The 16,821-nt window shown below is 39.1% G+C and overlaps 1 protein-coding gene across 1 annotated transcript in view; it reads left to right on the top strand.

Annotated features, from left to right (window-relative positions):
- The window catches only part of PRTG (protogenin), a 71,579-nt gene that overhangs the window by 26,898 nt on the left and 27,860 nt on the right, over window positions 1–16,821 (top strand). The window contains 9 exon segments of the mRNA XM_036389759.1: window positions 1,035–1,179; window positions 2,153–2,286; window positions 2,580–2,717; window positions 3,824–3,982; window positions 4,559–4,718; window positions 5,365–5,612; window positions 9,481–9,645; window positions 10,619–10,924; window positions 11,787–11,975. Of these exon segments, the coding sequence (XP_036245652.1) occupies window positions 1,035–1,179; window positions 2,153–2,286; window positions 2,580–2,717; window positions 3,824–3,982; window positions 4,559–4,718; window positions 5,365–5,612; window positions 9,481–9,645; window positions 10,619–10,924; window positions 11,787–11,975 (1,644 nt within the window).

Genomic DNA, 16,821 nt, shown 5'->3' on the forward strand with positions numbered 1-16,821 from the left:
TAACCAAGTAAACAGAGAAATTATTTAAACACAAATCTTGAATATTAAGATCTTGAATATTAATATCTATTGCAACCATGTTTCTGGATCATTTTTACAGGAGTAGAAATTTAATTGGAGTCTGATTTTTTAAAAAACCAAAGACGTACCATTAGGTTTACAGAGATTGTTCCCTCTGCAGTTACAGGGGGTGGAAATGTGTGAAATTTTGTGTTGACTTATCCAGAAGGAGTTGCTTCTGAAGAATTGTTCTGTTAGTTGTTCTGTAAGTAGCAGTAAATAAGCAATTAATTAGCAGGTTTTGTATTACTTTCCCTTGTTTTTGAGCAAGGAAATCTTAACAACTGATCAATTTCTTAGCTATTAGCTGCAGAGTATCTATTGATCTGCCACTTCAGTTGGCTCAGTATTATGAACTCCTCAAGCTGTAGATGCTCAAAACATTGGTGCTCTGTGCATCAGATGTTAGCTTGGTGACTTCTCAGACTGTTGGGATAAAAGTGTTCTCACCTGCTTAAACTTATTTTGTGACTTTTTTTTTTATTTTGATTTCTTTTTCTTACCACACATGAGCTTGTACAACTTTGCAAATGCTTTGTTCTGTTAAAGTGAGTCAGGAACCAAAAGTTGTTTTGGAAATTTCCTATTGCAGTCAAATTTTTCAGGCTGTCCCCAACTAGTTGAATTGACTTGAACTTTGTTAATCTAATAATTGATACGGTTTCCAGCTGCATGCCAGTCAATTTGTATGCTTAATTCTATTTGAGCGTGTCATATTTATTTTCATTGAAACATTTTTTTACTGAATTAGGTTAAAGCAAAGTTATTTTAAGTAAACCTTCAACCAGTGAAAACAGGCTATTGAGCTAAGTTCAGAAGGCACTTAGATCCATCTTTCTTTGCATACAGAAGTAAAAGGGCTATGTGAAGTATTCCTGGGTATTTTTACAAGTTGATCTATGAACTAGAGTTTGATTTAACCAGGATTTTTTTCTCACTTTAGTCACTTAAAAGTGATGTTCTCTTGTTTTTAGCCATTTCTGCATTTGAAGTCCAGCCACTTTCAACTGAAGTCCAAGAAGGTGGAGTAGCTCGATTTGCCTGTAAAATAACAGCAAACCCTCCTGCAACTGTGACATGGGAAGTGAATAGAACAACTTTACCCTTAGTCATGGACAGGTATGTAGGGTTACACATTTTAGAATGTATTTTATTCTTTGCTATCATTTTGATCCTGCTACAAGAAGAAAATCTGGATACTTGCAATGCCATTACATTAAAAAGGTTCCATGTCAGCTATTGAAATAGCTGGTTGTAGATATATTGCTAATTAATTTTAAATAGGTGTTATGAGTGCAGGCCAGAGTCACCCACTGTTATCTGCACAGCAATCACTGATCTTTGAATTCTTATTGGTGATTTTTGTGTGAAGTCATCCTCAGGAGCAGGCATTGCAGTGGGGAATGGAATGGGGGAACTTTGGCTCTGGGGGTGGCTTGAACTAGGGATTGCTTTCACTGAAAAATTGATGCTGAACTTGTTTTCTTTAGAGGGATAATAAAGAATTATATATACAGAAAATTGAGTTAAAACACTTGAAATCAGGGAAATTCTATGCAAGGGGATCTTCTAATGAACTGACGAACTTGAAGAATACAGTCTGCTCTCTGCTAGATTATTTTCCATATCCTGTGCTTTTTGACTTGTAACTCCATTTGAAGGAGTCTAAGATACCCTGCGTGCAAAGGAAGGAAAAAAAGAGAAGCTAAACATTGAAACCTTAGGTGGGTTTCTGGGAACTGTACACCAGTTATACCCATATATCAGAAACTGCTGTAAAAAATCAGCCAACCTGAACAGTATGAATGTAGCAGCAGGCTAAAGAAGGCTGGGATGGTTGATTCTGAGGGTGTGAAAGATCTGCTTGTTGAAAGTAAATTCCTCTGCTCTCATTGTGGTGCTGAGGGGAATTTTGCCTGTAGTTCAGAAAGGCAGGAAGGTGAGTCATGTATTGGGAATGTTTTTGAGTCTCCAGCCTGCTGTTCCCGGGTCAGTGTAGCAATGGCTGTTTGTTAATCAAGGAGTTAATTCCACGACCGTGTTCACTGGCTGAATGTTTATCTACATTTCTTATTTTTGGTTTCTGTGGCAGGATAACTGCTCTGCCTACAGGAGTGCTTCAGATCTATGGTGTTGAGCAGAAGGATGCTGGGAATTACCGATGTGTTGCCACAACTGCAGCCAATAGACGTAAGAGCACCGAGGCAGTGCTGAGTGTTATCCCAGGTATTTACCACATGAGATTTCCTTTCAGTGGCACCATCTTCTTTTTCTTATACTATAGCAAAAACACTTAAAAGCCTTGAAAAGCTGTAGGTGAACCACTTGTCCAAAGAATTTCGCTTGCTTTTATCTTGTGCTAAAATATTGTTCAAGGTAAGTTTCCCCAGTTGCTGAAATAAAGCTTTGGTGTAAGTGTAACTCTCAACGTCCCTAAAAAAACTGTTTTATTTCATATTTAATTGAGTTTTGGTTCAACTGTGCTCACTTTTTATCTTTTTTTTTTAATCTCTGCAAAGCCTCAGACTTGAAGCCTTTTCACAAGCCATCTATAATAGCTGGTCCTCAAAACATTACAGCATCTCTTCATCAAACTGTCATACTGGAGTGTGTAGCCACAGGGAATCCAAAGCCAATCATCTCCTGGAGCCGGTTAGGTAGGTCTTAAAATTACAGCATGCGACCTTCAACCTGTGGAGAGGAAGTAAAACTGGAAAGAAAGGATTTGAGCAATTAGGTTTCTGTTCTGAGGCTTTGTGCAGTATGTAACCATTAGTAGGTTAAGGTAGGAGGAGTGAGGCACTTTCAGTTCTGTGCTTCAGTGCTGCTGTCAAAAAGCCCCGAGGTTTTCTGAAGCTTTGAACTTCTGCTGTCAGTCTGCACTGCCCTGGGCACAGGGTGGGCACAGGGACAGGCAGGGTGGTGACTGGAGTAGAACTGGGCTTGGGGGCAGGTTGGGATGGCTGCATCCATGAAACAGACCGGTAAGAGTTCCTTCCACTCTTCTTCTTAGAAGCCCTGTGAGAATGTGGTTTGCACCTTGTGCTGATGGGCCATTTGGACTATGAATAGATAAACCCAGGACAGTCAGCTTGGAAGGGGAGAAGAGGGAATGCAGTAAGAATAATAACCTTGAGCAGTGCATCACATTTTTTTCAAAGCTGCTTTCTGTTTTCATTCCAACTTGTACCTAAATGTGGAAGTCAGGACTGTATGTGTAGAAGCAAACCATGAAAATTTTCCCTTCATTTTTATTTCTCAAAGTGTAAGAAAGAAATATATCTTTCCTGGTTGATTCAGTGGCTCTTACAGACAAACAAGTAGGAAAAAAGTTCGCATTGTAGTCATAGAGCATTTGGTGTGAAAGTAGGAGAAAGTACATGATGCTTAAATGTGTTAGTTTTATCTGCAGCCTAATTCAGGAGATGGTTGATCACTGTTGGTAAAGATGATGTGGATGTTGGTAGTGATGAACTGAATCATAGTGCTAGGCAGGTGGGAAGCTAACTTCAACTGAGGTGGTAAATTCCTGATATAAACCACTTAAGAAGTGGTGAGGCCCAGCCATCTGAATGGTCAGGTAGCTAGTGAAGAGCTCAGTAAATGCAAAATGGAAACTTCTGAAAGCTCAGCTGTGATTTCCTTTGCATTTTTTGGCTTTCATATAGTCTAATCTAAACCAGCACTGCATAGACAGCCCAATTTAGTTCAGTTATTTAGATGAACAGCCCTGTAACCCACTTGGTGCTGCTCTCTCCCACAGACCACAAGTCCATCGATGTGTTCCACACGCGGGTCCTGGGGAACGGGAACCTGCTGATCTCGGACGTGCGGGTGCAGCACTCTGGGGTCTACGTCTGCCGCGCCACCATCCCCGGCACGCGCAACTTCACCGTGGCCATGGCCACCCTCACCGTGCTGGGTGAGCCCCTCCCCTTTGCAGCGTGAACACCCTGTGTCTGTCCTCCTGAGCCCTGCTGGGTGCTGGGCTGATGGTTTATCTCAAACATCATGTGCCAGGGCTGTAGGGAGGCTGCAGAGATTGAACGGATCACAGAACTGCGGCTGCGTTCTTCTGGCTGTTGGCTTAGATGGGAAGTGTCAGATACTCCAGATTTGAGTTGTGAACTGGCACTTGGAGATAGCCAGGTGCAATGTTTGCTCTGGGAAGGCTTTTAACACAGAAAAGGACCCTGTAACCACGTAGAAATATGTAATGTGTATCTATGAGAGAACAGTACGTATATTCTGGAGTTTGAATTGTTTGTATCCATAAATGCATGAACAAAAACACTATCTGTGCAGATAGGGTATCTTTAAACAAATGTGCTTTGTTTACAAGGAATGTGCTTTCTGCTTGTGTATATGTGTGTTTGAGTGGCTTGACAAAAGAGGTTTTTATTTGGAAAACTAATTATTATTATTGTTATGACTGTCTTTGCATTTGTAGGGGCTTGATTTTATTAACTATTTATTCCCTCTTGTAACTTATCTGTAGCTCCACCTTCATTTGTGGAATGGCCAGAAAGCTTAACAAGACCTAGAGCTGGTACTGCTCGTTTTGCTTGTCAAGCAGAAGGAAATCCTGCCCCCAAAATTTCATGGTTGAAAAATGGAAGGAGAATACACTCCAATGGTAGAATAAAAATGTACAACAGGTAAGATTGCAACTGCTGTAGGAGAGCTGTGCTAGTGATGTGCTACCAAAAGATGACATTACAGTAGACAATCAAGATAGAACTCAAGTCAACCTGAAATGGGGCATTAAATGTAGTGATGGATGCACATTAGTCAACACTGAGAATCAGTAAGGCTTATTATATCAGACACATATATACTATATATATATATATATATATATATATATAAATATATAAATTATGGCAGGGAGGGTGGGCAGGACTGAACTGAATAGTTTCACCACAGAGTTACTTTGGATTTACAGAGTAGCAGAATCTTGCTACTACTTCTGTTGAATGAGCAGTTTATATTAAAGAGTTGGTTAAGGAGTTGCAAGCTTAAGGGTCTGCTTTGTGCAGAGGCAGGGAATAGATGTGCAGTTTTGTTTTCACTGTGCCTGGCTTTGCAGGCACAAGCAGAAACATGGCAGGTTTTGCATAATGCTTCAAGGTGCTAAATTTCACTGCTGAGCATCCATTTGTAATAGAAGAATTTGTGGCATGTAAGTCAGTTATACTAAACTTAGGAAGCAAAGGCAAACATACCTTGTTTCACTTATGTGGAACTAAGTTTATCCAAGATGTGAGCTTCTTTTCCACCTCTTTTTCTTCCTTTTGGATGCAGTAAATTGGTGATTAACCAGATAATTCCTGAAGATGATGCCATTTACCAGTGCATGGCTGAGAACAGCCAGGGCTCCATTCTGTCCAGGGCCAGGCTGACAGTGGTGATGTCAGAGGACAGGCCCAGTGCTCCTTACAACGTCCACGCTGAAACCATGTCCAGCTCAGCAATCCTGCTGGCCTGGGAGAGGCCACTCTACAACTCAGACAAAGTGATTGCATACTCTGTGCATTACATGAAAGCTGAAGGTAAGCAGTTTGATTTCAATGCCATCTCATGATTTGAATGTGACAAGAGCCTGAATGTCCTTGCAAAGACTGTCAGATGTGAATGGTTCATATTCAGGGCTGCATCAGAGCATTCCAGTATATCAAGGCATACTGCATTCAACAGGGGGAAAAGTGCTTTTCCTACATCATCTCATTTTGGCACTGAGTGTTCTTCCAAGTTACCTGTGTCCGATGGCTTCAGTGAGCAGATCCTGAAGTTAGGACAGGACCTTGGAAGCTGGTCCCTCTGTAGTGCTCTCTGGATTTCCATGTGTCCTCAGCAGCAATTTCTGCCTTTCCTCTTCAGTGTGTGCATGACAGGGAAGAACAGAACCTGCAGCAGAGTCCTGGAGGCTTACAGAGCTGAACTTCTCACCACAGACTGCTCTTCTGTCTAGATCCCCAGATTCTTGTGACTTTACTGGCTTTCATATATTTTGGAGTAGAATAGTTGATACTTTGTCTTCACTACCTTCTCTTAAAAGGAATATTGTCCAAATGTAAAATCGACTCTTCTCTCACCCCTTGGTCTCCTGTAAAGAGAAAAGTCTATTCAAATGCTGGGGGGCCATGAGTGGCTTATCCCAGTCTCTGATATGATATACAAGTTCCTATATAGAATGGAATGGGTAGTTGGAATAAAAATGAGTAACTAGACACTTTAAAATGCCTTAATATTATGTAATTTCTTTGAGTTAAGATAATTTAAGGTGGTAGGAAACAGCCAGTTTTCAAAAGCAGAAGGTGATGACTTAATGACTTGAAAAACTGTTAGTGCATGGCTTCAAGTAAGGTGCATTGCAGCCCCGTTTTCTTGGAGTGATTTCTTTTTCCACTGCTATTCAGTAAGTGGTTTATTCAAGGACAGGACTGCAGATGCTCAGCCCTGTGTGGAATACCAGCCTGCCATCTGCTAAGCAGAGGACAGGAAGGACAGCTTAATTACTCTAATGCTGATGCAGGAATAGCCACATTTGCTTTTGCAAGTGGGATATTTCAGGACACAGGAGAATTTTGTCTGAAGGAAGGAAGGAAGGAAAGAGTTTTAAAAGATAATGAGAACAAGAGGTGTGGGAAATTACCCCCTACTCTTTCAGTCACTGAGGTATTGTGCTCACAATCCCCTTTTAGAGCTAATATGAATAAAGTCACACTGGATAATTTATCTGGATAATTGTGGAGAGCAGAGACCAGATAACTTCAAAGAAACTGGGAAAGTGTCCTTAGGGAAGTTTGTGCAGGAAATAATCTTGCAGAGTAGTGAAAGGAGGTATCTTCTGGAATATGTTTTTTGCAAAATAATTTTGCAGTCCCTGCCTTATTTGCTTGCTTTTCCAAAGGTTATATTTTGTGAAATGAGATTATAGCTTGTCTTGGTGTAAAATACAAAACAAACTTCAAACAAAAGCAAGAAGTCAACCAGAAACCTCTGATTTATTTGAATGTACTTTCCCAAATACCATTTTTTAATCTTTCCTGACTTGTGGTATTTATTTTATTTAATGTAATGTTGTTGTGCATCCTTTCACATTAGTGAAAAAATCCACACAAGGAGAGTGGAGAGGACTGTGTAAAGAGGAGTAATTACAGTGATGGGATTCAAAATGTAGGTGATCTGCATGTAATTTTGCAACATGATTGCACAGTATCAGAAATCTGCATCAGAACTTAAACATTGCTTTTGTCTTATTTTATAGAAAAATGTTGAACTTCAAGGGCTAGTGGACTGCACTTCTATAAAAATAACTTTCTAAGTGAAAGAGTGGTAGCTTGTAAACCTTTCTGAGGATCTTGCTCTCATATTAGAGGCATTATTGAAAGTCTAGAAAATACCTTTTGAAAAATTATCACATCAACCATCTCTCTAATGTAAATTTAGAAACAACTACATTTAAATAGATGAAAATTAAATATTAAGGAAAATGTTTTGATGAAATTCACACTGTACCAGGTCAATTCTAACATAGACTGTTGACATTGTCAGCATCTTATTTACTCTCGTAGAATTCTAGATAATTATCTATTAATGTATATATTATATATTAATGTATTGCTTTCATTATTCCTTTCAGCTTGTCTTTCCCCATTCTGTCCTCACACCCTGTTTCTGACCATAATGAAGGTTAAAAATTATCTCAGATATGTCTGATCTGACTAGGTTTTATCTTTGCTTGAAGCTTCTTATGAACATAAATGTATAAACAAAAAAGTTATGGATGTATTGCTCTCTTGTTTTAGTTAGGAACCTCCTTTGCAAGTGTGAGGAAAGAACATAGTATTGCCAAAGGAAAGCAATGTTTGCCAAGTCTCCTGGGTTTTACTGTTTATGATTCCATAAACTTTAAACAGAAAGCAAAACTGGATAATGCATGAATTGTATGCAGTTTTAAAGAGGTTTTTTTTATAGGTATCACAGTGTGGTAGATGCTTTGAATACAAAAGATGCCATCACTTATTGTTACATTTCACAACTCACATATTCTGATGTTTCACTGTAAAAACAAGTTCAGGTTCTCTTCCCTATATAAAAAAGTTAGTGTTTTAATCAAGCTAGTTGAAAAAACTAACAGGTGTGGGTTTTGTGTGTTTGTTTTTTGTTTCTTTTAGCAGAATATTTTACATTCAAATTGGGGTCATAGTAGCAAGAAGAATAAGGGTCTGATGAGCGTGCATGTTGGAGTGTGTTAATTCCTTGTTAGTGATTTAGAAAAGGCACAAAGGGGACACTGATTGTGGTGGAAGGCAAGCCTTGTTCTCTATTATGGCTGTTTCATTAGGGCCTCTGCATGAGGCCCAGCAATCCATTCAATGAGAGAACAAGTCCTTTTAATTTGAGCTCAAGGATCTTGTTTAGCAGGTCAGAAATCGTGCCTTGCAATTCCTAATTAACAAGTCATTAACTAGTCTGTTGTGAGATGCTCGTAATCTTGTCTAATTAAAATGCTATCAAGTTAATTCATAAATGTGGGAAAACTTAATGGTGGAATTTGCCTTTGGTTTTGTTTATAAATTCAGTTGTGAAGAGGAGGAGCTGGCTCTTACAGAGTTTTGATTAAGTTGACATGCACTTGGTGTGAATTGTTCCTTAACACAGCAGCTTTCACCACACTTGCTCCACTTTATAGCCTTGCTCTATAGGAATAAAGCCCAACAAAGACAAGGACTGCTGCATGCATTGCTATGCATAATTTAGTGTGAATTGCTGACAATTTTTTTCTGTTTTTCTTTTTTAACAACTTGCTGAGGAGCCAAACATTTTTGAAGATTATTCTGGTCTGTTCTTATTGGCCTTTCTCCAAATTAAAATAAAAAACGTGTCAATCAAATGTAATAGCAGATGCAGGGCTAAAATGAGATCCTTTTGCTGAATAAATTCTTCTGGTTTGTTTCTTTTGGGGGGCAGGAGGGTGTTTGTTTTGTTTTGATGGAGTGGAGCCCTCACATTCCTTACAGTCTGCTATAGAAAGGCTCTGTAAATAGGTTTGGAAAAAAAAACCCTGACTCTAAACAAATAGATTTAGAAGCTGGGTATGAATGATAAGGCTATTAGAGCTTGTCTGTTGTGTTACTGTACAGTGAGCACAGTTTGTTGTGACTAATGCTAAATAGGGTTTAGAGTTGCATTCAGCATCCCTTATTGAGGAAAATCCTGAAACACCACAACCTATACTGCAGCAAGACACAGTTACTCCTGTGCATAAAAGAGCTTTTGCTGAACAGGGTTTTAAAAATAGAGGCAGGCTGGGGAAGAACATGAAATTAACTTCATGAGATCTTAAAGCCAAGATACCGTGATGTTCGAGAATGTTCAGCAGTTTTTGTTTGTCTAACCCTTGTTTTATACCAGGTTTAAATAATGAAGAGTACCAAGTGGTGATTGGGAACGATACAACCCATTACATCATTGATGACTTGGAGCCAGCCAGCAACTACACCTTCTATATTGTGGCTTACATGCCTTTGGGAGCCAGTCAGATGTCAGATCATGTCACTCAGCACACCCTTGAAGATGGTAAGAAGTTATTTTGGTGAATGTTCTTATCTGCACTGAGTCAAACTGTGCAGTCCAGTGGTAGCAGTACTTGAGGGTCTTGAATTTCTCTTGGTACCAGTGAGACTTCTGGATACCACAGTGCAAGACAGCAGCTCACAAAAGGAATGAGAATAAAATAACATTCTGGCAGAGCAGCACTGTGTATTACACAGTCTCTTTCTGTGCTGAAAGACATTTCATTAAATCATGTCAATAACTATTCTAGATCTTTGAGAACTCCTTTCATGATGAGAATTTGACAGTAGCCTAGGATTTAGGCTACTGTCAAATTTTTTAAGGATTTTTTTTTTAAAAATTACCTGTTGTTTTGTTTTGGGTTTTTTTGTGTCTATGTGCCTTTTTTAGTAGAATCAGAATTTTGTAAAAGACCCCGCTGACTATTTCTACACAATGATTTAATTAATCTGAACATCACGGCAAAAACACACTGTTTAGTGTAGATCATTAGACCTGATTAATAAATTCTGACAGGGTTAAGCTTTGGCAGCATGGAACACTGCCATTTCTAGTTGTCTGCAGGTCTCTTTATCAGAACCCTCATTACATGGTAAGTGGAAGAAAACATGCACGAAGTGTTTGACTGCAGGTTGTTGTCTGGGCCCTGGTTTGGAGCTGCTGCATCTAACCTTGGCAGGCAATGTGTCACACCAGTCAGGTGCTGATTGCCTTCGATTACTGCTGGCAGCAATAAGAGAAGAAATAGCCTTACAGAAAAAAGTTTGATGGCCTTACAGAAAAAAGTTTGCTTAAGCTGTTCTGCATGCAGCAGGTGAGAAGTGTGAGAAGTGTCAAATTATCCTTAAACAAGAATCTACAGAGCTTGTTGGATTATTTAGTCTTGCATTCCTGGTATCTCATTGTGGGTTGGGGTATCAGACAAGAATTTTCTGGCTTTTCCCTGAGCTCAAAAACTTTGTCTTTGCCTTTTTAGTTCCATTGAGAGCTCCTGAAATCAGTTTGACGAGCAGGAGCCCTACAGATATTCTCATCTCTTGGCTGCCAATCCCTGCCAAGTACAGGAGGGGCCAGGTGGTGCTGTACCGTGTGTCCTTCAGGCTGAGCACGGAGAGCAAGGTGCAGGTGCTGGAGCTGCCGGGCACTGCTGATGAGCACCTGCTGGAGGGGCTGAGGCCCGACAGCCTCTACCTGGTGCGCATCACTGCGGCCACCAGGGTGGGCTGGGGAGAGGCGTCCTTGTGGACCTCACACCGCACTCCCAAAGCCACCAGCGTCAGAGGTAAGGCTTAGCAGGCTGGGCACTCAACAGCAAGGGCTTTGGGGTTGTTGGATTTCTAAATTGTCTTGATACAAATTGTATAGAACAGAAGGAAACGAGGCTAGAAGCTAAAGTATCTGAGCAGCTCACAAACATGCACTAGAGTTTCCTATGCCATTTTGTTCAGTGTAAAACACATTTCTGCAAACTGGAGTGCTGCACATTAGCAGTGCCATGTTCTAATAAAAGATCTGAGTTGTTTCATGTGTGTCTGTATTGCATGCATCTTTTGAATATGCAAATTGACTTGATCCGTGAAGTCTAATTTGTTATAATTGAGCTTTGGATTTTATTATCATTTAGTAATGTCATGCAGAAGAACATTCAACTTTGCACAAATAGCTTGGAAACTGCAGATTTGAATTTTTAACTTGATTCCTTAGCTGTAGTCCACATCCTTCTGCTTTGGATTTAATTGAGTTTTGACTACTATAGTGAATTATTAACACTTGATGAAGTGTGATGGTATTGTTAATCATATTTACTTTGGCTCACTTTAAAACAGGAAATAACTTTGTAATTATCTTTGGAATGTTTTCATTTTTGCTTAAAAAGAACTACCTCATAAATTATTTATTTATTAAGATGCAGAATTAAAAGCTGTTTCTATTCTTTCTATTCTGTTGTGTTCTAAATTAAGTTGTTAGATTTAGGTTATAGGGAGTCAGATATCATAAGGACGAAATAATTACATGACTGCACAGACGAGATAGAATCAAAGTTTGGAGTGAAGTTTGGACTGATGGACATCCAGATTTTTGCATGAAAAGCAGCTTTTTCTGGGATACAAGTCTATTTTCTGTCTGTATCTCTCCAACCCCAGCCCCGAAGTCTCCCGAGCTGCGTTTGGAGCCCATGAACTGCACGACCATTGCTGTGCAGTGGCAGCAGGACGCTGAGGACCCCGCTGCTGTCCAGGGCTACAAACTCTACTACAAGGAAGAGGGGCAGCAGGAGAATGGACCCATTCTGCTGGATGCCAGTGACCTGGAATATACTGTCAGTGGTTTGGGTGAGTGTACAAAATACTTCCCAACTCTTTTGGAAGAGAGAGCTTAAATCACTACCACCTTAGAGAGCTTAAATCACTACACCTGTAAGGCGGCAGAGTTAGGTTTGGCCACCTGTTTTCCCAGCAATAAGCTTTGCAATCTTGAGTTAGGCTGCTGAGGGAATAATCCTCTCACAAAATATGCATTGCACAGCACTTAGTTAACCAGATCTTGTAAATCTTGTATAAGCTGGAAGGACACCCAACTACTTATCACAAGATACAGAACTTAGTTAGTTAATACTGCTAGTAAATGACATGTCTTTTTAATATTCACTTTAAAATGCAGGTTTTTAGTATTTTTGGTGTTTATGTTTTTCTCTGCTATTTTTAGCCTATTTCTGTCTTAGTCATAGCCTTTGTCACAGGTGTACTGCATGACAAGCACTGCTTGTTCAACATAGAAACAAGTAGCTCTTGTGCATGCTATAATCCTGTTAATATTTTTAAGGAGTACTGGTAAATATTTGCAGGACTGAGCACAGAGCTTACTGAGTACCACTGGAGTCCTTCCACTGATCACCTGACTCCCTTTCCTCCTGTAGCTCTTGCAATGTGTATTAGCACAGATGTGTTGGGATCATCCCAAGGTAGAAGGTACTTTGTTTACATGCAGAACTGAGAGTTTCTTTCATCAAAAGAAGCAATCTCTCACATAATCAGCAAAAGTAATATAGGACTGGACACTTGCTGTTTGAAATGTGTTGAGGTAGTTTACTTGGTGGTATTGTGGAGAATTAATCTTGACTAAGTTATCAAAGTTGACCTGCAGTCTTAACTAGGTCAAATGCCTTCCTGACCATGCTCAAATATTCTCATCTGCTGCATAGAGTTGAGATACAATTTTAGGGGAGATTTGAGAGGAGTATTCTGGTCTGTTAACTGGACAACTGACCATCTGTGACCATTTCTAGCCAGAGCATCTGGCAGTGGCCAACTGTTTAACAGAGCTGTGAGACAAAAGAGCACCTCTGAGAGCACAGAAAGGATGTGGTGTCTGTGTGTCCTGGGACAGAAGTGCATAAATCTTTTTCTTATTGTGCAATAAAAAGCTTTAATTTCAAACATGTGCAAACTTATTAATAATGTGATCTACATGATATGCATTTTCTCAGTACACTAATAGTCTTCAGATGAAAATACTACTTTACAGAATTATATTAAAATGTATGTTATCTGTGTGGTTTTGTTGGATTTGCTTTTTATTAAGCATGTAGACTGATGGGAAAATGAAAGAAAAGTGAGTTTGGAAATTACAACTTTCACATGGTCGCAGTTGGCTGAATTGCAAGAAGGAAGAATTCATGTGCTTAAGTTAACCATTCACTTATCATGCATGTGATGTGTTGAGTGTTTACTCTTTATCATAATCCTCAATATCTAAATATGGTGACCAAAACATGATACATTCCATATACTCTGATTGCTGTAATTTATATTTTTCACATCCACATAATTTGTGCTGCTGCAGGCTGGTTTCACTGAAGAGTAGTTGTTGGATTTTTTTTTTTTAATGAGATGTGTTGAGTTACTTGAAGTGTATATCAGATATGAATTTTCCTAAGTTTCTTTGCCTGGTTTCTTTCTTTTTTTCTTTTTTTTCTTTTATAGCATTTACAGTAAAAAGCATTCATCACTACAGCTACAAAAGACTCTGCTCAGGAAAATTGATTGGGTCAGGTTTTTCCACTGCTAAGATGATTACTTACACTGTAGCTTGGAAAGCTCACAGAGACTTCTCGTAGTGATAGTGCCTGTCTGATTGCCCTTTGCCAAACTGTCTGCTTGAAATACTTGTGCATGCCAAATTATTTCTTAGAAAGCAGTATACAGCCAATCTTCTGCCCCTGGCAGCTGCACACCTGGTGATTATAGCAGGTAGAATTGTATGCAGTACATAAATCCACCAAGACTGTAGCCACATCCACACATTAAGAAGGTGATTTGTTAATCTTTTTATTTCTTGTGAATAATCTAAGTGATTTGAACCAGTACATTTATTTATTTATGCATTTAACAATTTAAACTATTAGTTATTAGGAAGTAGTCCTACCTGGTACAATTTGAGGTGTAACAAGGCAAGCCACCACACTGGGGTTTGCGACTATGGTAAACTGATTTTTCATTAACTGGAGAGAGGCTTTGAGGACTGATGTTCTGTCATCTATTTGCCTCTCCTGAGGACACTAAACCACTGATTTATTGACAGAGTCTTTAAAATAAATGTCTTCATTATGAGCTACAGGAATTAGAATACTGCAAGTGTGAAACTTGAAGGGGAAAGGTGTGTGTGTTAAGACTTTTGGTGTAATATATGTTGGATAATATGGTCAAAAGGAAGGGTTATTCCTAATTTGAAAGAATATGCTCACAGTCCTAGGTGCTTCCCAGTGGCAAAGAAGGATCAGTTTCTCATGCATTATCTGTTGCCACTGAAGTTACATGGCTTCCAAACACTCTCTCTTCATGTCTTTGTCATAACCTACAGCTGCTCTACATTCCCTGTTCTTTTGCATAGTTAATAAACTGCTGATAGACTTCTAGTGACATTTAGAGCATGTCAATCCATCTGTCCATGGAACTTTCTGCAGATGTTGGTACAAATGCCAGTTGTGCAAGATATGTGTATTAAAGACATTTCACTTACCCTGTGGCAATTAGAGTGCATCAGAAAATGAGAGTTCATGATTGTCTCTAACCAGAGAACATTAGCATTGTTATTACAAGCACTGTTGATTGCTTGGTTGTGGGTAGCTTTGATATAACTACTGTAAATGACTGCAAATGTCTACAGGAGGACTCTTGATGGAAGTTTAATTATGAGAGATAAAGCAGAATCAGCCATGTTAGTGTGAAATAGATGACAATGATTAAACATGGAATGCAGCAATATGTATATTATGCTGCATATTTTTAGTCTTTTGTTGGTTCCTACCTTGTGTTCTGAGACATGACCTCTCTTTCGCCAGTGTAGGTCTGCCCAGTTACTTCTGTGTGTTTTTAAACTGGATTATTTACATCATAGTCACCATGTAAATAGAATTAAATGATCTGATCATTTATTCTCAAAATAAATATCCACAGTTTCACATAGACATTTGTTTGTGTTAAAGGTCTTAGCATTTATTTTTCAATAGCAGGCCATTTCCTAGTCCAGTGTAAAATTCCATTATTACTTGAACGTGCCACAGAAGCAGACCCTTGGCTGCATACCATGCATTTTTGCCTCTATTTTTAATTCCTCCATTGCTTCCTCCTGGTCTAGAAATTTTTCCCTCACAGAAAGTCTTTCATTGTGAGGCTTGATAAGTCTGCTGGTACCACGTAATGGTTCAGGATGTGTGTTCGGAAGTTGAAGTGAGTTTTGCTGGTGGACGAGTTTGTTGGGGAACCTTCTGGTTTTACATTACCCATTGGCATTTTTTCCTGCCCCAATCTAGTATTTTTGGAAAAAAATTAGATTCTGTCAGATTCATGTGTGTGATGTACTCCAAAAAGTTTGGTCTTTATCAGAAAAGCTTCCCTGTCTGAAAGCTCTTCTATGTTCTGCCTCTTCCCAGTTCCAGAGAGGAGAAATAAAGCAAAGTGCATTTCCCAGTGTTCCTTGACTTGGACAATATTTCCAAGTGAAGAATTTGTCAAAGTCTGAATGACACAAAGGCACATTTTGTGACCCTGCATGGCACTCCCCTTTGGAAAGAGAGCTCCTGCTGAAGAATTAGCCAGCTACCTACTACACTTAGGATTCCCCCAGAGACTTGGCCTTCAGTTGTTTAATTTCCCTGGGATCTATTTATATTGTATTACAGCCATGACTGTAGCTAAGCTTTAGTCCAGGGCAGCAAAGATGACAAGGTCATTCAACAGTCTATAGAAATTGAATAAGGGTGTGTAAGAAGAGTCACTGCAAAGAATTCCTTCAATTAAGCTGCCTGCTGCACATCACACAAGCTTCTCTTGTAATGATCCTGTTAAAGTGCTTTAAAGTTTCAGAAAGCAGCTGATAGGGTGGTGAGATAGCACACAGCAGTTTCATTTGCACCATATTGCAAATGAATGTGCTGGAAAATGTAAGTTTTAAAAACTTAATGGCATCTCTGACAGTGTTGATGCTATCTTTCTTAAGATTTGCAAATGCTTCAGTATTGAGAAGGAACACTAAGTGCATTTCATGTGTTAATGCAGTCATTTCTGAAAGCTAGGGCTGTAATTTCAGTTTTATCCCATGTTTTGTTGGTGTCAAAATGTAGTCTCACATGCTTGTATCTGACAGTCCTGGAATACTGGAAATTGTGTATATGGGAACTGATATTGCTTTTTGTTTATAAGTTACTGTGGAAATTTAGTTTAGAATTCCCATACAAATTCAAGGATCCAGGCATTCCTACAGTTTCATGAAGTGATGGGAAAGAAACACAGGTTTTTCTTGAGAAATACTCTTTTTTTCATTGTTAACTGTTCTCAAATGGCATTAAAGAAAATACAATTTAGTATTACAGATGTACTTTTTTCTGCTTGAGGTATTTTACATCAGATCAGACATCCACAGTTAGTGAAATGCTGACTTGAGCAAAAAGACAGCTCTGTTCAAAAATAATCAGGAATTGCTTTAGTTCTTAACAAAGATCAACTAAAAGCTCAGTTTTCTTGCTTGGAAAGCCAGATGATTGCACTGCCTGCTGTATATACTGTGGTCATTATATTTACATTGTTACATAGTGGAAAGTGTGTAATAGCTCAGTAGGTGACCAGGACAAATATTATCATTTATTTCCACTGTTTACAGCTGGGTCAGTCTAGTGTTTAC

This window comes from Molothrus ater, chromosome 13 (genome assembly GCF_012460135.2).
Source record: "Molothrus ater isolate BHLD 08-10-18 breed brown headed cowbird chromosome 13, BPBGC_Mater_1.1, whole genome shotgun sequence".
Taxonomy (NCBI): domain Eukaryota; kingdom Metazoa; phylum Chordata; class Aves; order Passeriformes; family Icteridae; genus Molothrus; species Molothrus ater.